Source organism: Protobothrops mucrosquamatus, unplaced genomic scaffold, assembly GCF_001527695.2.
Source record: "Protobothrops mucrosquamatus isolate PMUCROS unplaced genomic scaffold, P.Mucros_1.0 scaffold1122, whole genome shotgun sequence".
NCBI classification, from domain to species: Eukaryota; Metazoa; Chordata; class Lepidosauria; order Squamata; family Viperidae; genus Protobothrops; species Protobothrops mucrosquamatus.
This window is the reverse complement of record NW_015387340.1, coordinates 26584-49953: the sequence shown is the minus strand read 5'-3', so window position 1 is coordinate 49953 and position 23370 is coordinate 26584. Positions and strand designations below refer to the sequence as shown.

The window sequence follows — 23370 nt, the reverse complement described above, 5'->3', positions numbered from 1 at the left end:
CTTTCTCTCTCTCTCTCTCTCTCTCTGAAAAGAGAATCTCTCTGTTGTTTTCTCAGCCTCCTGTGATTTTGCCAACATCTGTTCCAAATTGAGAGAACTTCCTGCTTGGGATGAAAAACCAGAGGGAGGTTGTTGAGTTTGGGGTCCAGACTCTTACACTTCTACGCTCTTGGCCTTTTCTTGGATCTCATGGGAGGACGCTAAGTCTCTTAGCGGTGACCTGGTGGGACCTTGAAGATTTTCTGGAACAGCCAAAATGAAAACCGTCAGGCTGAAGCAACGTGGGAGTCGCGAACGCTGCTCGTTCTCTGGCAGCTTGACCAAGGCGAGGAGATAGGGGTAGCTTCCTACAAGCTGAGCCAACAGGTCCTTAAAAGTGTTTTAGTGGCTCATATTGCTGGCTCCGTCGCCAAGTCCCTTCCTGAAGGGGAACTAATTTTTAAAAAGTTGCTTCTGCAGATCTGTGATTCATTAAGGAGTAAAAATAGCTGGAGATTCCTCAGATCCTCATTTCAAAAGCTCACTGCGGGAGATCAGTCTGGGGATTCAGACAAGATCCATTTGCTCACTTCGACAGCCCACTGCTTAGGTCTGTACCAGAATAGGTGGAGGGAAGGAAGGAAGGAAGGAAGGAAGGAAGGAAGGAAGGAAGGAAGGAAGGAAGGAAGGAAGGAAGGAAGGAAGGAAGGAAGGAAGGAAGGAAGGAGAGTATAAGAGAATTAATGCAACCCCCAGCTACTTTTTTTCCTGGATTTGGGCTTCTAACTTCTCCTCTTCTTCCCCTTCTCCTTCCTTTTCATATTCTTCTCCTCTTCCTCTTCCTCCTTCTCCTCCTCCTTTTCTCCTTCTCCTTCCTTCTCTTCTCCTCTTCTCCTTCTTCTTCCTTTTCATCTTCTCCTTCTCCTCCTCTTCTCCTTCTCCTTCCTTTTCACCTCCTCTTCCTCTCCAAAAATATTTGCAAACCACTGTCTTTTCTCTTCATCCCCTCTTCCCTGCATCCTACAATAATGGTTGGAAAAAATAGCTGTTGGGTGTCTTCTTGGTGGAAACAAGAAACATCTCCCTCCCTTCTTTTCTCCTGATCCATGGCAGATGTTGACATTTCTCCTTGATGGAGTTGTTGAATAACTCCACACACTTAACCCTGCAGCCCTTTTGCGTCAGCCCAGCTCCTCCTCCACAGACAACGTTCATATGGGTGTAATTAAGGCTTGTTTTAATTTTGCTTGAGTGGGTGTCCCAGAATAACTGCCATTTTTCCATAATAGTTTAGACTCCTTACCGCCTTGCCTATTCGTTAATTGTTCTGCTTTGGACATCATGTGTGATGTTGTGCCTTGAACCATCAGCTCTTCATGGAGAGAGTCTTTCCTAAAAAATAATAAATTGCTTTGAGACTGGTTTTAAAAAAAAGCAAACCAGATTAAACGATCTCTTTCCAGAAAAAGAATTGATCTGCTTCTGATTAATGTTATTGAAGCAGACACGGCTGGGCATAACACTGCAGCGAATAATGGTTTCTTTTAACCATGGTTTATGGAATTAGCCTTTATGGCTTTCATGTAGTCCATTAAGCCATGAACAGTGGCTTGCTAATCACAATAGTTGCATTTGCAGAACACGCTAAAATTAATTTAAAAGCATTAGGAACATGAGATGACCTAAAGTAGCTTGTGAACATAATTCTAAAGAAAGCAGATTAGAAAAATCTTGTTGTGTCTTGTATTCAGTTGTCCAATATTGTTAACACTGGTTTAATTCATATGAACCCAGTTAACCTGTTTATTGGTTTAATTTGTTTTCCTGTTGATAGAATATATTAAGTCCTAAATCAACCAGACACTAAATTTACAAAACACACTTAGTCATGAAATTGCTTAACACCAGCACTAGATATTTTTCAGTTCAATACCTCTAGTTTGGCAGACATGAAAATAAAATTTAGCTGATCTGATTTGTTTATAGAACTTACAACATAGAATAATTGAGTTGGAAGGGGCCTTGGAAGTCTTCTAGTCCAACCCCCTATGCCATTCTGGACAAATGGCTGTCCAGTCTCTTCTTGAAAACTTCCAGTGATGGAGGACCCACAACTTTTGGAAGCAAGTCGTTCCACTGGTCAATTGTCCTCACTGTCAGGAACTTTCCCCTTAGTTCTAGGTTGCTTCTCTCCTTGATTAGTTTCCATCCGTTGCTTCTTGTTCTGCCTTCAGGTGCTTTGGAGAAGAGGTTGAACCCCCCTCTTTTTGTGACAACCCCTCAAATACTGGAAGACTGCTATCATGTCCCCCCCAATCCTTCTCTTCACTGGACATACCCAATTCCTGCAACCATTCATTTTATGCTTTAGCCTCCAGCCCTCTAATCGTCTTTGTTGCTCTTCTCTACACTCTTTCTAGAGCCTCGACATTCTCAACTTCTTTCCCCCCTCCTTTTGCAGGCTGCCCAAACACACACATACACACTTTGCCCTTTGACAACCAAGTCAGCTCCTGGTTCCATCAAAATCACACATATATGGGCAGGATCCAAATGAGAATTCTAACTTTCCATTCTTCTCTGGCAAGCCATGGCTGTGACTGGTTGCAACAACAGATCCTTTCTTTGGACAGGATTCCTTTGTTTGTTGATCCGGAGAAGAAGAAGCCAGGGCAAAGAAATAAACATTACAGTTCAGATGGAAAAGATAGTGGTGGGAAAACTAGATTTGCAGCTTGTTTTTATAGCAAGGTTGTGAGCCCAGCTCGCTGAGAAACGTCCAAGAAAGGAATGGAGGAGCTGCCTGTAAAAATGGAAAGAGGAAGTTGCAGTGAAATTTGCTGATCACATCTCCAGGTTCTCTGACATCTGAACTCCTGATTTCCCAGAATTCTTTGGCAAAGCATTGCTAAGAATTCTGGGACCTGACATTCCAGCACCTCATAAAGGTGTCAAATTGAAAACAAAGCTGTTTGTTGCTTCTGCTGCTGCTGTAAACATTGCTGAGTGTTGTTTCTCTAACGGAAGGAAGCGATGGTTTGCAACAGTTCTCAAATTAAAAATCCATCAGCAAAACATTTATACAGAATTGCCACCACTTTGAGAAAACATCTCAGAGGACAGAATCAAACATTAGCATAACAAATCCCCCGTGCATCTGCAATACTATCAATATTTATGAGCCTCTCCTCCTGGGGAAGGTGCTTACTTCTGAGTAGACATCTGTGGAGTGCACTCAACAGAGGAAATCACAGAATAAAGAAAGCAAAGGCGGAGTACTTTAATAGGGGTGGAAAACTCAGAGGAGAGGAACTCTTCCTAATACAGGTATCCTGCGTAACGAAGAGAAGGACCAGGGGGGACATGATAGCAGTCTTCCGATATCTGAGGGGTTGCCACAGAGAAGAGGGAGTCAAGCTATTCTCCAAAGCACCTGAAGGCAGGACAAGAAATAACGGATGGAAACTTATCAGAGAGAGATCCAACCTAGAATTAAGTAGAAATATCGGTGGAACGGCTTGCCACCTGAAGTTGTGGGCACTCCTCCATCACTGGAGGTTTTTAAGAAGAGATTGGACAGCCATTTGGTATAGGGTCTCCTGCTTGAGCAGGGGGTTGGACTAGAAGACCTCCAAGGTCCCTTCCAACCCCTATTCTTCTGTGTTCTATAATGACCTTGAAGGGAGGAAGTTGAAAAGACCCTCATCCTACCCTGAATCGTTTCCTTCCTGGGATTTAATTTATTTATTTTTCCCCTCTCCTCTTTAGGGAAGTCTTATGAAATCACCTACGTGAGGTTGAAATTCCACACCAGCCGTCCAGAGAGCTTTGCCATTTACAAAAGGAGTCAGGCTGATGGACCCTGGATCCCATATCAGTTCTACAGTGCCTCTTGCAAGAAGACCTACGGAAAGCCAGAACGGCAGTTTTTGAGATCTGGAGAACATGAGCAAGTGGCCTTGTGCACGGACGAATTCAGCGACATCTCCCCTCTGAGTGGTGGGAACGTGGCTTTCTCCACATTAGAAGGCCGGCCCAGTGCCTACAGTTTTGACCAAAGTCCTCTCCTCCAGGTATTAAAAATCAGGCAGGTAGAAGAATCCTAATGCAATTCTCCCTGCCTTTTGCTTACATAAATAAATAAGTAACCCCCCCAAAATTAAAACAGTCAACCAAATCCTCCGTCGAAAGGTTGAACAGTTTCCAAAGCTAAACAGCAATAAAATTAGCAATTGAATAAAAGCAATGTTCAAATTAAAGACGATCCCACACGAATGCATTGACATGTTTTTGTCATCATTAGAAAATCCGGAAAAATTAAAATGGTCTTGCCCGGTGCCCTAAAGGCAATATAGATAGTGGAACCTGAGTGAAACGTCTGATTCCAAATTCAGAGGGCTACTATTGAAAAGTTCCACTCTCAAGTAAACTACTCACCACATCTGAGAAGTTCTCTGGTGATGTTCTTGGTGGACAGGTTCTCCAGATCTTCACAGCTCTCGCGGTTCCCCAACCTCCATTAAACACCAAAGGAAGAAGTAAGATGTAAAGAGGCTGTCTTTAGAGGCCTCCAAAACTCTTCTCTTCTTTCCAAATTGGTTTGGGAAAGCCACAAAAAGACACGAAGAATTCATAATTCAAACGTGGCCATCTCCAGTTTAAAGGATCTTGGATAGCAGACTTGGAAAAGGTTCTTATAGATGTTCCTCAACTCTTTTGCAAGCGTCCATGCCAGACCAGTGTGTTGCCTCCAATATTGTTATTATTCTGCAGGAATGGGTGACCTGTACGGATTTGCTGATTTCTTTGGATCGCCTTAACACCTTCGGGGATGACATCTTCAAAGACCCTAAAGTGCTTCAATCTTACTACTACGCCATTTCAGACTTCTCGGTCGGAGGGAGGTAAGATGAAACATTGTAAGAGGAAGTCTCTGAGTAATTTTGGGGGTGGCATGAGACAACTTTTATCAATAGAAGAGAATATTTATAACTCGGGGTGGGTTGAACTGTGGGGTCCTTGGTGCTCTCTGAGCTTGGTGGTTTTCTTGCAGGCGTTTCATGACCCAGCTAGGGGACATCATCAATGCTAGAAGGGAGTGGGGACTTTCTCTCTGCTTACGTACAGAAGCTCTTAGCTTAGTGGAAAAAAGCCACTGAAAAAAGTGACCATTTTTCACACTTATGATGCTTTAGCATCCCTATGGTCACAATCTAGAATTACTATCTTTTTCTTTTAATGTTGGGTGGATCGTCTTTTGATAAATTGGTTTTCTTGGAAAGGCTTCCCTCACACGCCAGGGAGGGAATTCTCTACCTTATCTTTTTTTCATTTACGTTGAGGAAGTTTCCTCGTTGTTGTTAACCTCCCGTCTCCTGTATTAAATCTGCCGTGGCGTTTTTGTCTTCCACTTCAAACCTGAAATTCAGTAGATTCTACGCTGGTTTTAAGCAAAATAAATAATGCCCCTCTGCCCAAAGATTAAGTCTCTCTCATTTGAGATATTGAAATTTCACGGGGCACGCCTGTCGACGTAATCCACCAGGGCCTGGTTAAATCATATTTAAGCAGAAACGTTCAATAAAACATGTCTGCAAAGATGCCCATAAGCTGACAGTGAGGGAGACATTCTATCCCTAGGCTTGATTAGGGAGTAAGGCATTAAAGTGTGATTAAAGTGTTATAACGCACAATTAAAGTCTACCTGAAATAACGTTAGAAAAATCAGCCAGACGAAGAAAGATTAGTCAGAGGAGACATCCAGCCATTTAAAATGTAGATATTCCTCAACTTACAACTAATTGTTTGGTGACTGAAGTTATAAAAAGTGACTTAGGGCCGTTTTTCACAACTAACGACCGGTGCAGGTGATCAGGTGATCAAAATCCAGAGCAACTGGGATGTCTTTGTGACAGTTGCAGCGCCCATGTTCGTGTGAACTTTCCCAGCCGGCCTCCGACAAGCCAAGTAAATGGGGAAGCATGATTTCCTTAACGGCTCCTGCGATTCGTTTAACAACTGTGGCAAGAAAAGGTCGTAAAGCAGAGCAAAGCTGGCTTAACAACTGTCTCGCTTAGCAAGGGCTCAATTGTGGATGAAAGTCAAGGATTCTCTGGAGCAGAAATTGCAATTACTTCTTTTTTTTCCCCCGAGTTCATTATTTTCCCACTAAACCGCGGTCACAGCCCATCCCTCATCCAAGTTGAACGAATTGCGGCGTCCATGAGCCCCGTCGCTTTTCCCATTCATAAAATTGATTAAACGGTGGCCATTTTTCATTAAAAAGGCTCCTTTCCTTTCCCTGCCAGAGCCTCGTTGAATATATTTCGTGTTTGCTACGCTTGGGAAGAGAGGACATATATTTTCTTTGGGTTCTTAGGTGGTCTCGACGCTTCGGCACGCTGTGGGGTTTTTAAATGAGGTGTGTTACCCCTGGCAAATTAAATATGATGGACGTTTTCCCTTGGGGCAGAGAGAAGGAAGGGAGATATCCCCCAGCAGTCTGCTCAGAATATCTTTCTTTCTTTCTTTCTTTCTTTCTTTCTTTCTTTCTTTCTTTCTTTCTTTCTTTCTCCTCTTTTTTCTTTCTTTCTTTCTTTCTTCTTTCTCCTCTTTTTTCTTTCTTTCTCCTTTCTTTCGTTCTTTCTCTTTTTCTTTCTTTCTTCTTTCTTCTTTCTTTCTTTCTCCTTTTTTCTTTTTTTTTCTTTCTTTCTTTCTCTCTCTCTCTCTTTCTTTCTTTCTTTCTTTTTCTTTCTTTCTTCTTTCTTTCTTTCTTTCTTTCTTTCTTTCTTCTTTCTCCTCTTTTTTCTTTCTTTCTCCTTTCGTTCTTTCTCTTTTTCTTTCTTTCTTTCTTTCTTTCTTCTTTCTTTCTTCTTTCTTTCTTCTTTCTTTCTCCTTTTTTTCTTTCTTCTTTCTTTCTTTCTCCTTTTTTCTTTTTTTTCCTTTCTTTCTTTCTCTCTCTCTCTCTCTTTCTTTCTTTCTTTTACTTTCTTTCTTCTTTCTTTCTTTCTTTCTTTCTTTCTTTCTTTCTCTCTCTCTCTCTCCCTCCCTCCCTCCCTCTCTTTCTTTCTTTCTTCTCTTTCTTTCTTTCTTTCTTCCTTTCTTTCTTAAATTTCTTCCTTGCTAATTTTCACTGCCCGTGGCTTAGCCGGAGTCCTGAATAGTGTCCTGCAGGAAATAGATGTCTCATAAAATCCTAACCAGGACCACCCTGCTTTTATTACTCAATCATCTCAGAAAGCTGGAATTTTTTAATCAGCTAAAAAAGGCTATTGACCCCTAGCCCAAAGTACGGGTCAGAGTGATGCTCTGCAAGGATACCACACAACTTGATTTGTCTCCAACTTTGCTGATTGTGTGTTCCTCCTGACCAAGGGATGACATTCGGAAAGAGGGGGCATGGTAGACACTGGGTGTGTGACCATTTCACCCACAATTTCTGAAGGTAATTAAACCCAGGGCCGTATTAAATTACACCCAGTGATATAAGAAGGAAATTACAAACCAACTGGAGGAGAACAATAATTAAAGTAAATTGGTGGAGTAGGCTAGGTTGGATTAGTGCTGGAGCAGAATGCTAGAATCGATCAGAGTAGGCTGGAGTAGGGATAGCTTGGTGTGCGTTGGAACAAGAGTAGGTTGTCATAGAAAGAAATAAGCTGGGAGTAGAGTAGAACTGTTGGAGTAGGAGCTGGAGTAGGAATTGGAGAAGGTTAGAGTAATGATGGAGTAGCACTGCTAGAGTAGGTTGGAGTAATGCTAGAGAAGAAATAGGATGGAGTAGTGTTTCAGTAAGTAGGAGCGTTCAAGAAGAGTAACCCATTGGTTACAGTCTTGGTTGAGGATGGCGAGACCTAATCCATGGGTGGGGTCCAGCCATTGTGACCATAGATTCCTTCTCCGTGAAGAAGTGGGGCCACCCTTCTCAAACAGCTGCCTCTTGTGCCTTTGCCAGATGCAAGTGTAATGGGCATGCCAGCGAATGCATCCCTAATGAAGAGGACCGGATGGTTTGTCTCTGTGAACACAATACCACCGGGGTGGACTGCGAGATATGCCAGCCGTTCTATCAAGACCGCCCCTGGGCAAGGGGAACCGCTGAGTCACCCAACGAATGCCTTCGTAAGTTCCCCCTGGCTGGTTTTCTTTTTTTTGGGGGGGGGGTATCCATTCAACTCTTACAAGCAGCTCATTCCCACCAGCTTGTATCAGCTGACACACAAAACATAGCAAAATTGTGTGTCGCTACTGAGTCACAACGGGGCAGAAAATACATCAAGGCAGCCTAATTTCATTTCTTAACATTTGCATAGTTTTTAAAAACTCTTTAAAGCTTTCCCAGTACTGAGGCTCTTCTGTCTGTTTGTAATCTTCAGTTAGCTGAAACGGTACACCAGGCAACAATTTTTGTATCCAGGTACCTCAAATCACCAACTTAAGGAGAAAAAAAAACCTTTAAAAAATCCAAGACCCATTGTTCCTGTGGGAATTGAACTTTCCAGGATGTTCAGACCAGTTTTATTCACAACGTTGTACCCACTGCAGCATCCTCACAGTTATGTGATTGTGATTTCCAACATTCCCTGCTAGCTTCCTACATGAAATGTCAATGGGGAAGCCAGCAGGAAGTCAAAAGTCATTCCCTCATCTATTGCTTTTTTGCTGACCTGTGGTGATTATCTCTTTAGGCAGAGAAATATTGACACAGGATGACCCCAGTGCTCATAGATTCTCTAATATCTGCAAATACAGTGGTACCTTGGTACTCATCATTAATTCATTCCGGGAGACACAACGAGTACCAAAAATAATGAGCACCAAACAAATTTCTCCCATAGTGTAGTGAGTCACAAGGCAGCCAACACCGACAAGTTCTAGCTTGTGCGTTGAGTAACAAATGAACAATGAGTATCAGGACAAAATTTTCATATCAAAATGCATTGAGTCCCAGATTCAATGAGTTTCAAAACAGTTGGATACCAAGGGGATTCAATCTGAAGTTAGGCAACAAGGCTTAGCTTCAGGAGAGTGAAAACTATCCATGATGCTTTTTTCCTGTCTTTATCCAGCATGCAACTGTAGCGGTAGGTCAGAGGAATGCTATTATGACTGGGAACTGTACCGGCGCACCGGGCATGGTGGTCATTGCGTGAACTGCCGGGACAACACGGGTGGACCTCACTGTGAATACTGTCGGCCCAATTTTTATCGTTGGGATGATCAGATGGCGTGCCAACCCTGCAACTGCAACCAAGCAGGTAGGGTGGTGGGAAGATGGGACAATAATTTGTATTACTGGGAAGGGTGAAGCAGGCAAGGGAAATAGTAGCATCATTAATCTTCCACAAGAATTCCATTCCATAGGAATGGAAAACAAATTCTTTTTATTTGCATGTCACAGAATCCTAAGCTTGGAAGGGAACATGAGGGTCTTCCAATTCTGAGCAGAACACAGAGTAATGCTATCCAGACATTGCTTGAAACCCTCTAGTGATGGAGCCTCCATACTTCAAGAGGCAGGCAAATCCCTTTGACTTTTTTTCTCCTTGTCCTCCTTTTCTTTATTTAATGGGTTTCCAGATTTAATCAAGACTGGATGGATATGGAAGCCTAAGATTGGGTAATCTTGTTATTGCTACTGTCTTCTGATTATTGCTTCTGTCTTCCTATTCCCTCTGTCTTCTTCTTATTCCTTCTGTCTTCTTGTTATTCCTTCCATTGTCTTCTTATTCCCACTGTCTTCTTCTTATTCCTTCTGTCTCATTCTCTCTGTCTTCTTCTTATTCCTTCTGTCTTCTCATTATTGCTTTTGACTTTTTCTTATTCCTTCTTTCTTCTTCTTATTCCTTCTGTCTCATTCTCTGTCTTCTTCTTATTTCTTCTGTCTTCTCATTATTGCTTCTGACTTTTTCTTATTCCTTCTGTCTTCTTCTTATTCCTTCTGTCTCATTCTCTGTCTTCTTCTTATTTCTTCTGTCTTCTCATTATTGCTTCTGACTTTTTCTTATTCCTTCTGTCTTCTTCTTATTCCTTCTGTCTCATTCTCTCTGTCTTCTTCTTATTCCTTCTGTCTTCTCATTATTGCTTCTGACTTTTTCTTATTGCTTCTGTCTTCTTCTTATTCCTTCCATTGTCTTCTTATTCCTTCTGTCTTCCTAGGTTCTTTGAATCCTCAGTGTGATGCTACAGGGAAGTGTGAGTGCAAAGTGACAGTAACAGGCTGGAAGTGCGAGCGATGCCAAGAAGGATTTCATTCCCTGAGTGAAGGAGGGTGCAGGTGAGAACCAAGGAAGTCAGAATGGAAAAGTCATCTGCTCTGTTGTGTAATGTGTAGATGCTGATATGAAACCTCCACCTTTGTTTTCTCAGACCTTGCGCTTGTAACTTTGCTGGAAGTTTGGGGATGTGTGACCCCAATTCAGGGCACTGTAAGTGCAAGAAAAAAGTGGAAGGCTATCTGTGCAACAAGTAAGTGAAATGTTTGTAAGCTGAAACCTCTTCTCTTCCTTTTCATCCACCCCTCTTTTCCTTTTCATAAGTAACTTGACAGAATCTGCTGTTTTCTTTGTGTGGTTTCCACTGATGCTACTGAGGACAACAATTTTTTAAATTTGTAAGTAAATAGATGAAGAGGCAACCGTAACGGAAGGCCCCAAAACAGCCCTCATTGCATTGCCAAATTTTGATGGAAAAAGGTGAAATGTGGGGAGCGCAATTTAGAGTTTAAAAAACTTGACACTTGGAAGGGACCAAACCAATTGGCCTCAAACTATTATCCATCCATCCCTTGTTAGAACAACGTGTTCTAACTGTGTGGAGCTGTCCAAGGTCCTGAAACACAGCACCATTTCTCCAGCTTAAACCATTCTCTGATCCCTCTTGAGGTTCTTCTTTAATCTGTAGAGGTTCTTGTTAAAATTTGGGGGCCAGGATTTTTCCCCATCAAAAGCTACACTGTAGAATGAAGGAGGGTTAGAGAGTGAGCATAGCCACTCTCTACTGTCAGTAAAAGTTGTGTGTCGGGAGAATGATTGCACAGGACTACAGATTTGGGAGACCCTTCACAAGTGGTGATAAGGACTCAGTGCAGGGAAGAGAAGAGAGAAGACAAGATGTGGATCACCATCATGGTCTCCCATCAGAGAAGCCATCAATAGAGGGGGTCAAAGTAGAAGAAATAGAAAATTGGGTTGAATAGCTAAGAAAATTGTTGGACAGTATCCACCATTTAATAGTTGAACTAACTGTTGACATCCAGATTACTTCTGGAACATCATGAGCTACTTAATGTTCCACATAGTTCCTCTTAGAAAATTTACGTCACTCTCTCTCATACACACACTCACACACAAATAGCTGGAACATCTGGTCATGGAAAAACAAAAACCTCTGGATTTCTTTAATATTTTATCCTTAGAACATTGTTTTCCATTTTGTTTTTATGGGCAAGTCAGTTCTCTTCTCAACAAGCAAAGTTTCATCTATTTACCTCATTTATATTTTTTGGGGAGGGGGAATTGTCTTTTGCACCAGCAGGAGGTATTTTGATTCTAGAGACTGAAGCTTTACTTAGCAAATAGTTCCGTGTTTATTTTTTTTTATTTAAAGGAATCTAATTAAAATGCAATTGGAAGAGAAACCCAAGGAACTAAATCATAATAAATAAAATAAAAGCAGGTGGGTGGTAGAGCATCTGGCAGGCCTCAAAAGAGGAATACCACGCAAAATTGAAGATCCGGTGTTTAAAGATTGTCCACTTATGTTGTTGTTATTGTTGTTAACAATCTTCTTTTTTTACTAGGTTGGGGCAGGCGACTTTTAATTTTACAAAGGGATGAGGCTGTTTTCCTGAAGGAGCCTCATTCATGGTTTTGTTCACACAGATGTCAGCCTGGCAGTTTTAACCTACAACCTCACAACCCAGAGGGATGTACAAGTTGTTTCTGCTATGGACATTCAACCGTCTGCACAACAACTCCAGGATATGAACCCCGTGACATTGTCTCTGACTTCAGACAAGGTGGGCTGCAAGGTTTTGGTTTCATTTTCTGGTCTGTCTTGAAAGACTAACATTTATCTACTCTGTCTGTCTGTCTGTCTGTCTGTCTGTCTGTCATCTATCAAGGAACAGGAGGAAAAACTGGTATCAGATCAGCAATTAGATAAAAGAAATCTGAATTTGAGACACAGCTGTCGCAGATGTTCTCTGTGGAGGATTTTGGGGCACACCACACCATCCCTGGGAATTGGGATACCCTTTCATTCAGCTGAAGGTCCCCAAAAGATCTATTATCTGAACTATTAAATCCCTACGCTGCTATGAAAAACATTTGGGCCAATTACTCTTTGCAGAATTCTTAAAACGTCTGGATCATTCATGTCTTAGCTTAGTATAAGTGGGGCCATGTAGCTTTGCCTTTAAAAACAAACAGACAACCCCTGTGTGTGTGGGGGGGGAGGGGTTGTACAGATGGAGTGTGAAACACCATCCTATTAAAATCCATCCTGATTATATTTAAAATGGAATGTGAATTGCCACATTAATTTTAATGCGTTCTTGGGTTTGTAGCAGAATTAACCTTTGTCTCTGCTTAGCATGGGAAATTCAACTTATTTTTGCTTGGCCACTTAAGGGCAAAGTTTTTAAAGCGCGGGATAATTGTATTTTTTTTTTTAAAAAAAAATAAAAGCGTTGCAGTCTTTCAATGACATGTAATTAAAGATGCAATCTTTTCTGCTCTCCATGAATAAGGATGCTAAGGATCGGTTTAGACCAGATGAATGTGGTCATGCTGGCTGCTATTTTTTTCCCCATTTTCTTAATCCAGGACTTGATAGCTGGAAAGCAGAAAACTCAGAAGGGCAAGATGTTTTTCTACGCTGGGATGGAGACGTCATCTTCGTAGACCAAAATGAACAGGAGGTTACTGGATTTGAGGCCCCAGGTAGGACAGCTCCTTGCTAAACTAGGCCCAGTTGGATCTGACTAATAGTTGGATAGGGCACCACTAGGAGATTGCAGAATGCAGAATAACAGAGTGGGAAGGGCCCTTCTAGTCGAACCCCTTGCTCAAGCAGAAATGCTATAATATTCCGGAGAAATGGCTGTCCAATCTTATGAACCTCGTTCATAAGATGGATCAAAGCTCACTTAACAATTTAGCAACTGAAATTTTGAGGACTACCTGTAATTCCTTGCATTATATAATTCTTTCCTTTCTGTTCTTGCCTCTCCACTGCTTTAGAGAAATTTCTAGGCAATCAGCGTTTTAGCTACGGCCAGTTGCTCTCGGTGGTCCTTCACTTCGAAGACAACACAACAGATGCTTCTTCTCCTTCCGTCCAGTTAATTTTGGAAGGGAATGGCGTCTCTTTATTAGCAAGACACAAGAACCCGGAAGAAAGAAGGAACGACATCCCATGCAGAGAACGGATTGTGTCCTTCAGGTATCAGTCTGCTTTTCTCTCAGCTTGATCGAAGGATAAATCGGGGTCTTGCTTATGAGCACCCCAGAGGCATCTAGTCAACCCCTCCGAGCACCGAAACGCTGGACTGTGAAGGACCTCACCTTAACAGACCTGTCAATGTGTAACACACCACAGACATCTTCATAAAAGCAGCCCACCTGATATATAATTTTTTAACAAAGCAATAATCATGCTGAGCACTGCAATACCCTTTGATGCTGTTCAATTAACTCTAAACCGCTGCTGGCAAACAGCAGGATGAGCTGATCAATGCTACATCCCTTTCTTTGTGGAAAGCTATAAATATCCAGAGAACAGCAAGGGTCAGGGTTTCTGCAGAAGGGAATTAAAGGTTTTTATTAAAAAAAAAAAAAACAACCTTGATTGAGTAAGGACCTGTTAATCCCTCGGGTGACTTTTCTGCAAGTTTTGTCTGATTACAATCCAGGGTTGGTTGGTTGCAGGTTGCACGAGGCGGAAGAGGCCATGAGTTTGGGTCTGTCGCCTTTCCAGTTTCAGCGGATGCTTTCCAATCTGACGATGCTTCGGATCCAAGTTCAAAGTAAACCCAGATCAGGTGAGCTGAACAACAGAAGAAGGTAAACCACGATGTGGTCCCATTGATCACGAGCTACCAGAAATTCAAATCCAGGTCGTAAATATCTGTTAGGATCCATCGCAACTTTGAACAGTTGCTAAGAGACTACCTTTGGACTGAAGGCAGCTGAATGTTTACTCTCACCGTATAACCTGGGTTTCTTCTTCTGCAGGCAGAATTGCGCTAAAGGAGGTTCGACTCGCTTCTGCTCATCCGGGTTTCTCCCAGCGGGCTCCGTGGGTTGAGGAGTGTCTCTGCCCCCAGGGGTACCAAGGCCGATTTTGCGAGTTTTGTGCTCCGGGTTACCAACGGGAGATTGCTTGGGGTGGACCCTTCGCAAGTTGCGTGCCTTGTAGCTGCAACCAACATGGGAGCTGCGATGCTAATTCGGGTGAGAGTAAAGTTTTGTTTAAGGTTCCTTTCTGGGTTTCTTTCTCTGCCTATTATGCAGCTCTGGGCTACGTTGTCTCTTATCTGACAGTTCTCTAAACAGACTCTTCCCAGTCTGAAGGTACAAATCTCCCACCAAATCTTTTACATCCTGAGAAACTAGGGAGGGTCCCTTCTGAGATGTTTCCTACGCCCCTTTCCTTCTCTCAGCTCATCTCTCTCTTGTCTGACCCTAGCCTAGTCTGCAGCAATTCCTCCTACCTCCCAGGGTCAATAAATCCGTAAGCACAGCAGGTTTATCAAGACTACAGGTTTATCGGTCCCTACAACGATCTGAACTACTGACGATCAAAGCAAATTGGCAGCAAATAAGAGTCAACAGAGTTCAAGGAGGGCTGGATTCACGTCTCTTGTGGGCGCGAAGGGACTCGAGACTGATGACACGTTTGACCCCTCCCTCAGGTCATCTCCTACAAATTATACTTCCTAAGAGCTTTTCTTTCTGAGAAAATCTTTCTAAGATGTCCGTCTCTCTGCCCTTTCCTCCTCTCTCTCCTCCTTCCATAGGTATCTGCCAATGTCTGCACAACACCGAAGGGCCAGCTTGTGAGCGATGCGCTCTGGGCTTCTACGGCAACCCTTTTCTTGGGCAACCGGATGACTGCCAAGCCTGCCCGTGTCCGGGACAAGGGCCTTGCACAACCATGGTAGACAATGGAGAAGTGGTCTGCACACACTGTCCCCTGGGACAGAGAGGTGGGTGACCCCACAGCAGGGGGGGGTCTATTCTGATTATTATTATTATTACTCTGTTGCTTTGAATGCGCACTGAGAATGTCTGCACCGGAGGCCAATTCCTTGTGGGTCTAATCCCCCTTGGCCAAATAAAGTATTCTAATTCATCATCCATTATCATCATCATCATCGTCATCAATTCTCTTTGCCTTTTTCAGGGCGCCTCTGTGAATTATGCGATGATGGTTTCTTTGGGGATCCCCTGGGACGAAACGGATCAGAGCACCCTTGTAGCAGCTGCGATTGTAGTGGCAACACGGATCCCAACGCAGTGGGCAATTGTGACACTCTCACCGGCCGTTGTCTACGCTGCTTGTACAACACTGCAGGGGAGCATTGCGAGAGGTGCCAAGGGGGCTTCTATGGAAACCCTCTGGATGCCAGCCCAGCCACCAAGTGTGCCCGTGAGTCTTCCAGCTGAACCAGAGAACCACCCCAAAGGTTTCTAAGATATGGCAGGAGGTCCACAGCGTGAGCGATCGAATCAAGACCACCTTTGATCTCTTGAATGTAGCAGAATAACAGAGTTGGAAGGGCCCTTTGGAGGTCTTCTAGTCCAACCCCCTGCTCAGGCAGGAGACTCCATACAATTCCAGACAAATCCAATCTTTTTTTAAAAAATCTCCAGTGTTGGAACACCCACAACTTCTGGAGGGAAGCCATTCCAGTGATTAAAACTGACTTAACAACTGCCTGGCTTAGCAATGGGAATTTTGGGCTCAATTGTGGTCATAAGTTGAGGACTGCCTGTATGACAAGACAAGAAACAACGGATGGAAACTCATCAAGGAGAGAAGCAATCTAGAACTAAGGAGAAACTTCCTGACAGTGAGGACAATTAATCAGAGGAACGACTTGCCTCCAGAGGTTTTGGTTGCTCCAACACTGGAAGTTTTCAAGAAGAGATTGGACAAATATTTGGGTCTCCTGCCTGAGCAGGGGGTTGGACTAGAAGACCTCCAGGGTCCCTTCCAGCTGTATTCTGACTGAATTCTGCAGGTTTTTTTAGCCATTTGATTGCATTTCAGCCTCAGGTCGCTTCTCCTTCTCTTTCACACTCCTTCTCTCTCTCTTTTTCTTCCTAGCCTGCAACTGTCATCCTAATGGCTCTGACCATGGACCAGAAGATTGTGACCCAGTTTCGGGTCAGTGTCGCTGCCTCCCCAATGTAGCCGGACGAGAGTGCACCCAGTGCCTGGAAGGCTATTTTGACCTACAGCCAGGGGTGGGGTGCAGAAGGTAATGGATGTGGCATTGAGGGGGGAGCAGTAGGGGGAGAGGGGGGGTACATAACCCAACTTCCTTCAAATGGGTGGTTTTTGATGTATTGGGATTATGGATTACCATGTGCCGTTTGGTCCTGTGGAGTGTTCAACCTTGGCCACTTTAAGATAGATGGACTTCAACTCCCAGTACCCCAGTATGGGGGATTCTGGGAGTTGAAGTTCAAACATGTTGGACTTCAGAGTTGGTCCAAGCATGTTGGCCGTGGAATTCTGGGAGTGGAAGTCCACCCATGCTGAATGAAGAATTCTGGGAGTTGAAGTCCTTGCATGCTAGATGGAGAATTCTGAATGTTGGACACAAACATGCTGGCTGGGGAACTCTGGCGTTGAAGTCCACACATCTTAAACTTGGCTAGGTTAAAGAAGGCTGCTCCAGATGACACTCGGCCGCTGGTGACCTTCCCATCCAAGGAGAATCACATTGCATTAAACACAACGTCTCCTCTTCTCTCTCTTCCCCCCAAGATGTCAGTGCCACCCCATGGGAGCCCAGAGCAACATCTGTCACCCCATCACAGGGCAATGCGTCTGCCATCCCGGCGTGGTGGGGCTATCATGCAATCGGTGCCAGGCTGGGTTCTTTGGATTCTCTTCCCAAGGCTGCCAAGGTAGGCATCTCTACCCTTCGCAAAGGACTTCACTGACCCATCGTGGGAGAGATGGAGGGAAGGGTTAGGAACCTCTGAACCCCAAATAAACTTCAAAAAACGAGGCTCTTCTTTCCAAGATCATTTGAACTAGGGGTGACATGATAGCAGTGTTCCAATATTTGAGGGACTGCCACAAAGAATAGGGGGTGTGTGTTCAATCTATTCTCCAAAGCACCTGAAGCAGGATAAAAAGTAACAGATGGAAACTAATTGAGGAGAGAAGCAACCTGGAACTAAGGAGGAATTTCTTGACGGTGAGAACAATTAATCAGTGGAATGACTTGCCTCCAGAAGTTGTGGGTGTTCCATCACTGGAGGTTTTTAAGAAGTTATTGGACAATTATTTGTCTGAAATGATATAGGGTCTCCTGTTTGAATAGAGGGTTGAGCTAGAAGACCTCCAAGGTTCCTTCTAATTTTTTTATTTCTCCTTTATTTTGTACCCACTGAAGGTTGCTGGCACCGTGATGGCCCCACCTCCAAATACACTTACTATTTTTCATTCTCTTCCAGCCTGCAACTGTTCCCAGATTGGCTCGGTCTCCCTCCAGTGCCACGACAACAGCACTTGTGTGTGTAAAAAGGGCTTTGTGGGTAGCAAGTGCGACCACTGCGATGTGAACTACTTCTTTGACCTGGAAAGTAAGCAGTGCCAGGAATGTCCTCTCTGCTACAGCCTTGTGAAAGAGGAGGTAAGATCCCATTGGCCAAAGTTTTTCTGTTTTGATCTGCCTTTCAGGCAGATTAATTGAACGCTCCCACTCAATCAGCCTTTTGTTTCATTGAAATATTAACTTTCCTAATCAGCCTTCCAGTCCCCTTAACAGAAAGTCAATCAGCCTTAAATATACACCTATCTGCATGGCTTCTTCTCCATTCTTCTTCTTCTTCTTATGCTCCATCACTGGAGTTTTTTAAGAAGAGACTGGACAGCCATTTGTCATAGGGTCTCCTGCTTGAGCAGGGGGCTGGACTAGAAGACCTCCAAGGCCCCTTCCTATTCTGTTGCTCTGTTATGTTTAGAGAGACGTGAGGTCTTTTCTCCAAGACAGACTCACGTGGACTTCTTTCCTGTACAGACAGACAGACTGAAGGACAAGCTGACCGAAATGGAAGCCTGGTTCCAGAAGCCCAGCTGCGACCAATCGAAAGCCAAATATTATCACGCGGTGTTTGGCGAGAGCCCACGTGGAGACAACCTTGAGCATCCCTACCTGTGGGAAGGTAAAAATAACGGGAGGAGGATCATCTGAGGAGAAACGTGGATCAGGAGAATCCACCCAAACGATGATGTCTTGGTTGCAGGTGCTCAAGCCGCTTTCTTGGAGAAGATGACGGATCTGAAGGACTTGGTGGAAGACGCCCTCCATCGGCTGAGCAGAACCATCGCTTGTGATGGTCATCGGGCTACCAAAATGTGTGGGCTCCTTTCTGATGTATCTTCCACCCTGCGGTCCACCCATGAGGAGATCCAGATGGCCACTGAAATCCTGGAGAGCATGGTACCCAATATCTGTCCATCTCTCCACGCCCATCTACCTTCTTTCATAAGTCTTTCTATTTATCTATCCATCCATCCATCTATCCATCTGGCATATCTCTCTCTCTCTATTTCTCTGTCTCTATTTATCCATCCCTCCTCTGCAAGGGGCTTTCCAATGCCAACTGCAAATGTTTGTTTGTTTATTTGTAATTGACTTGCAGAGCCAATTGTCAATCATTTGCGTGTGTTTACTCCTGTGAAATTGGCTCCTGCTGCCTGCTGTAAATTACGGGTCCACACTTGTTTATTTATGCGCCGTTGCCACCCAGTGCCAAATGAAGGCGATTAACATGTAAGTTACTCATTTATCTTCCGATGGTGGCTGCAAACGAGCAAAACCGACTTATTTTTCTGTAGTTGGCTTACCACGCCAATTACACGTTATTTTTATTTTATTTTTTTATGGACAATCCCTTGAATCAACGGCTGTTCACGTCCTTATTTTTGGCCAGAATAAAGAAGCAGTTTATTAAGTTTTATTTCGGGGGAGCTTCATGTATCTTCAAGTCCTAATTTATAATCAACAAGCCCTAGTTAGTTTTTCAACGCAATCAAAGTTTGCTAACTGGCGCCACCTCGTGGGGAAAAATTGCTGCCCAATACAGGTAGTCCTTGACTTAACAACCTTTCGTTTAGTGACTGAAGTTACAACAGCACTGAAAAAAGGGACTTACAACTGATCCTCACAGTTACGACCATTGTAGCATGCTCACAGTTATGTGATCAAAATCTGGGCAGTTGGCAACCAACAGGCGTTTAGGATGGGTGCAGGATCCTTGGGTCATTTGCAAGCTTCCCAGTCAACTTCCAAGACAATGAAGGAAGCCAAATTCAGTTAACAACCACCTGTTTCACTTAACAATGGCAGCAGATCTAAAAGGGTCTCTTATCCACCCCATCAAATGTATGACAAATAAAATCTTATAATAGCAAAAAAAAAAAATAAGGGAGGGAGGGAGAGTTTTTTTGGGAGAGAAAGCGGCCCACAAAATCCCTCAAATAACCATTATATTAAACAGAACTTAGCATACTTTTAAAAACAAGTAGATTTTTTAAAAAAAAATAAATACTCAGTTATCCTCTTACTGCTGCAGCTTAGAGTTTTGAATCCTGCTTATTTCATAATAAATAAGCAACGAATAAACCATCATAGATCACAGAGTTTGTAGGAGAAGTATGCTTTAGGCTTTCCTGGCTGAAATTTGAACTAAAATGCTTGAATCCCGTAGAAAATGCACAAATGTTGACCAGTTGCTCCCTCCCTTGTCTCTGTTTGAGGATTTTCCTAACCTTTTCAGAGCGCAAAAGGTTTATTTCCACTATCCTCAACTCTCCCAAGCTTCAGTCGGAAACAATAGAACAATTTTTCTTTCTTCTTTTGTTTTTGTTTTTTCTCCACCTGCTAGGAACTTTCTTCCGAGATTCTTTACCTGTCTACAAACTGGAGCCACCACGCGATCAGATCCGGCAAATTGGCCCGCAGGTAAGTCTAGAGGCTAAACCCGTCCTTGTTCAGGCTGTTTAGTGACCGTTCACACTTGCCCTTTCAAGACCAGGGGCAGCCAGGGAGGCTGCAAAGAGATGGGGAAACGGACAATCCTCTCTCCAGCTTTTTCCAGACTCCTCGCCTTCTCACCTTCCCGTTCAATCCTGGGGGCTGTTCTTCCTGGGGGGGGGTGGCTTTTCCAGACGGGGAAGGGAGGGCAGCCACGCTGGCCATAGAAGAGAGAGAGAGAGAAGAACAGACCCTCCTCTCTCCAGACAGAGATCCCCAACCTTTTGGGCACCAGGGACCAGTTCCGTGGAGAGGGGTTTTCCCACAGACCGGAGGGTGCGTGATTTTGTGTGATGCCTGCATCCCACAGATGGGGCTTTGCTTCTTTGTGTGGACCAGTTGCTGGCATGCAACTGGACCGGGGGTTGGGGACCCCTGGCCTAAGAGATGTGCACCACCAAAGTCACCAGGTGGGGTGTTTCCTCTCTGCAGCCATGTCGAAATGGCATCCTTGGTGGAAGACCTGGCCCAACGAGCCATCGTGGCATCCAGTTTGAGTTACCGGCTTCTGAAAAACGTCGCGAACGCCAGCAGGTTGCAGGACTTCAGGCGAGAGATGGAAGAGAGGTGAGCTAGTGCAGGCCAGGATGGCGACATGCTTGAGGCTGTGCCCCATGGGTCTTCTGTGTTGGTAGTCCACGGAGTCTAGAACGACCCCGTCTCTTGGCTTCAGCTTGCCGATGTCTGTCTCCAGACATTCTGAGAAATTCCTTTGGGGTTTTTTGGAAAGTCCTAAACAGGAGAACGAACATTAGATGAGGGTGACGTTACCGCCCCTGAAACAAACCGTCATATGTTTCACAAGCCCACCGTTTAAGTGAGTTGGCAGATTGCCTCAATAATTTGAGAATGTTTGCCTTGCAGTGGTGAGAAAATTGAAAGGACCCAAAAAGACCTTGTTTTGCAAATGGAAGATGCTGAGATCCTGGTTTCAGGGCATCAGAGCAACGCAACCCTGGTGCAGACAGATACTTTGCCGTTGGTAAGCATTGATAACAGGATGGTTTTCTACATTTGTTCATGAAATCAATTTTCTCTCACGTTTTCTATATTTCTTATCCAGTTGATGCTTTTTCCAGTTTGATTCCGGGTTTTCTAAATCCGTGTCTGGACTTCAGTTCCCAGAATTCCCTAGAATGCCGGTGGTAGAAGCTATTCTGGGGGGCTCAGATGGTGTCCCCCCCTCAAAAATACCCTAGCAACCTACAAATGTCATAATTCTAGTAATAAAGTGATCTTTCCAATTCTTGAAGTAGTTTTTATTTTGATTGGGTAAATCCCCAGCTTCTGATCTTGCAGCGTCCTCTGGTGGAGAAAGCTGGAAATCTGGTTCAAAAAGCAGAGGGAATTCAACAACTGGTTGAAACGAAACATGGGTTGGCAATCAACAAATCCTTGGCTATCCAAACTGGGTTAAAGGAAGAGCTACAGAGGACTCGGCCCTTGGAAGAGGTGAGTGCTTTGCGGCTTGATCTGCCCTTATTTGGCAGCAAAATTTGGCACAACAAACCAGGATGCAAAGAAACAATCAACTGAAGGAGTGTCTGACACCAAAAAGCAGGCATTCCTGGTTAGATCTTGGCTATATTTTCATGTCCCATCCCAGGTATTTCAAGAAGCGTGGTAAGTGCCACAAACCGCTTTCTTTCTAATTTGCGTAGTCCTGACAGTTGGGGAAGTGGAGTGTCTATTTTTTCATACTGAGGACTAGCTACTTGATTCTGAGGCATTTGGAGAATGCCTAGAGATGGTTTTGTGCTTTCAGGCATTGACAGGGCAGCTCTGAGCTGGTCATCTGTAGGAAATGTTTGCAGTTATGACTTTTTCTAAGCCTAATTTTGCTTTTATCTTGTTCACAGCTACGGCAGAGAACAAACAAGGCACGAACAGCGGCCGAGTCCTCCCTGGACAACGGAGAGGCGGTGATTTCCGAGGCGAAGGCTTTGGTGACCACACTGGACGGTAAACCGAGACTAATCTGTGTGATTCACTTTGCAACTTTACAGTGATTTGCTTAACAACCGTGGCGAAACAGGTCGTAAAAGGGGTGCGACACACACTTAACAAACGCCTTGCTCAGCCACGGAAATTCCAGTCCCAATTGCGGTCTCAGCCTTTCCTTGTCCGGGACTTATTTTATCCAGCTTGAAACAGGATGACCGGTTTCTCCTTTCGCCAGCAGGAATAAAGACCCTGGTTGCAGATCCTAAAGGCCGTGCCGCGGTCAAGAGGAAGAGGGTTGCGGTGCGGGGCAGGGGGATTCCAGAGACCCAGAGGAAGATCAAACAGGCCCAGAGAGTTCTGGGTAATTCTGGACCTGTTTCTGCCAAGGCCTTTGAAGCTGCCAGAGATGGGGAATCGGTCTCCAAGAAGAACGCTAAGGTGGGAGCGTGTTGTGCTTTCTCAACTCTCAATCTTAGCAACCTTAAGAAGTGTGGACTTCAACTCCCAGAATTCCCCAGCCAGCGTGCTTTAAGGCGTCTGGACTTCTGGGAGTTGAATTCTCCAACCAGCATCTTTGAAAATATCTGAATTTCGACTCCCAGAATTCCCTGACCAGCAGGCATTAAAATATCTGGACTTCAACTTCCAAAATTCCTCAATCAGCATCCTTTAAAAAATATTTGGACTTCAACTCCCAGCATTGAAGTATGTTGCATTCTGGCTCAGGAATTCTGGGGTGGGGTGCCTCAGGGGTCGGTCCTCTCTCCCCTTTTGTTCAATATTTATGTAAAGCCGCTGGGGGAGATCATTCGTGGCTTTGGGGTGGATTTCCATCAGTACGCTGATGACACGCAGCTGTACATTTCCACCCCAGGCCACCCCAACGATGCCCTTGACGTGATGGCCCGTTGCCTGGAGGCCGTGAGGGTCTGGATGGGGAGGAACAGACTCAGGCTCAACCCTTCCAAGACCGAGTGGCTGTGGATGCCGGCGCCTCGGCATAGTCAGCTGATTCCATCGCTGACTATAGGGGGCGAAACCCTGGCCCCCTCAGAGAGGGCGCGCAACTTGGGAGTCCTCCTGGATGCACGGCTGACATTGGAAGATCACTTGTCGGCCGTGACCAGGGGGGCGTTTTATCAGGTTCGCCTGGTGTACCAGTT

At 44.3% G+C, this 23370-nt stretch overlaps 1 protein-coding gene across 1 annotated transcript in view; it reads left to right on the top strand.

Moving 5' to 3' along the window:
* LAMC3 (laminin subunit gamma 3) overlaps positions 1-23370 on the top strand; it is a 29416-nt gene that overhangs the window by 1219 nt on the left and 4827 nt on the right. The window contains exons 2-24 of the mRNA XM_015820335.1: positions 3748-4052; positions 4753-4883; positions 7934-8100; positions 9048-9236; positions 10138-10255; positions 10348-10446; positions 11862-11998; positions 12807-12923; positions 13224-13425; positions 13911-14023; positions 14217-14435; positions 15002-15190; positions 15388-15633; positions 16315-16468; positions 16981-17123; positions 17679-17857; positions 18245-18389; positions 18471-18667; positions 20115-20191; positions 20696-20830; positions 21128-21245; positions 22123-22225; positions 22446-22645. Of these exons, the coding sequence (XP_015675821.1) occupies positions 3748-4052; positions 4753-4883; positions 7934-8100; positions 9048-9236; positions 10138-10255; positions 10348-10446; positions 11862-11998; positions 12807-12923; positions 13224-13425; positions 13911-14023; positions 14217-14435; positions 15002-15190; positions 15388-15633; positions 16315-16468; positions 16981-17123; positions 17679-17857; positions 18245-18389; positions 18471-18667; positions 20115-20191; positions 20696-20830; positions 21128-21245; positions 22123-22225; positions 22446-22645 (3683 nt within the window). The remainder of the gene's footprint in view (positions 1-3747; positions 4053-4752; positions 4884-7933; positions 8101-9047; positions 9237-10137; positions 10256-10347; positions 10447-11861; positions 11999-12806; positions 12924-13223; positions 13426-13910; positions 14024-14216; positions 14436-15001; positions 15191-15387; positions 15634-16314; positions 16469-16980; positions 17124-17678; positions 17858-18244; positions 18390-18470; positions 18668-20114; positions 20192-20695; positions 20831-21127; positions 21246-22122; positions 22226-22445; positions 22646-23370) is intronic.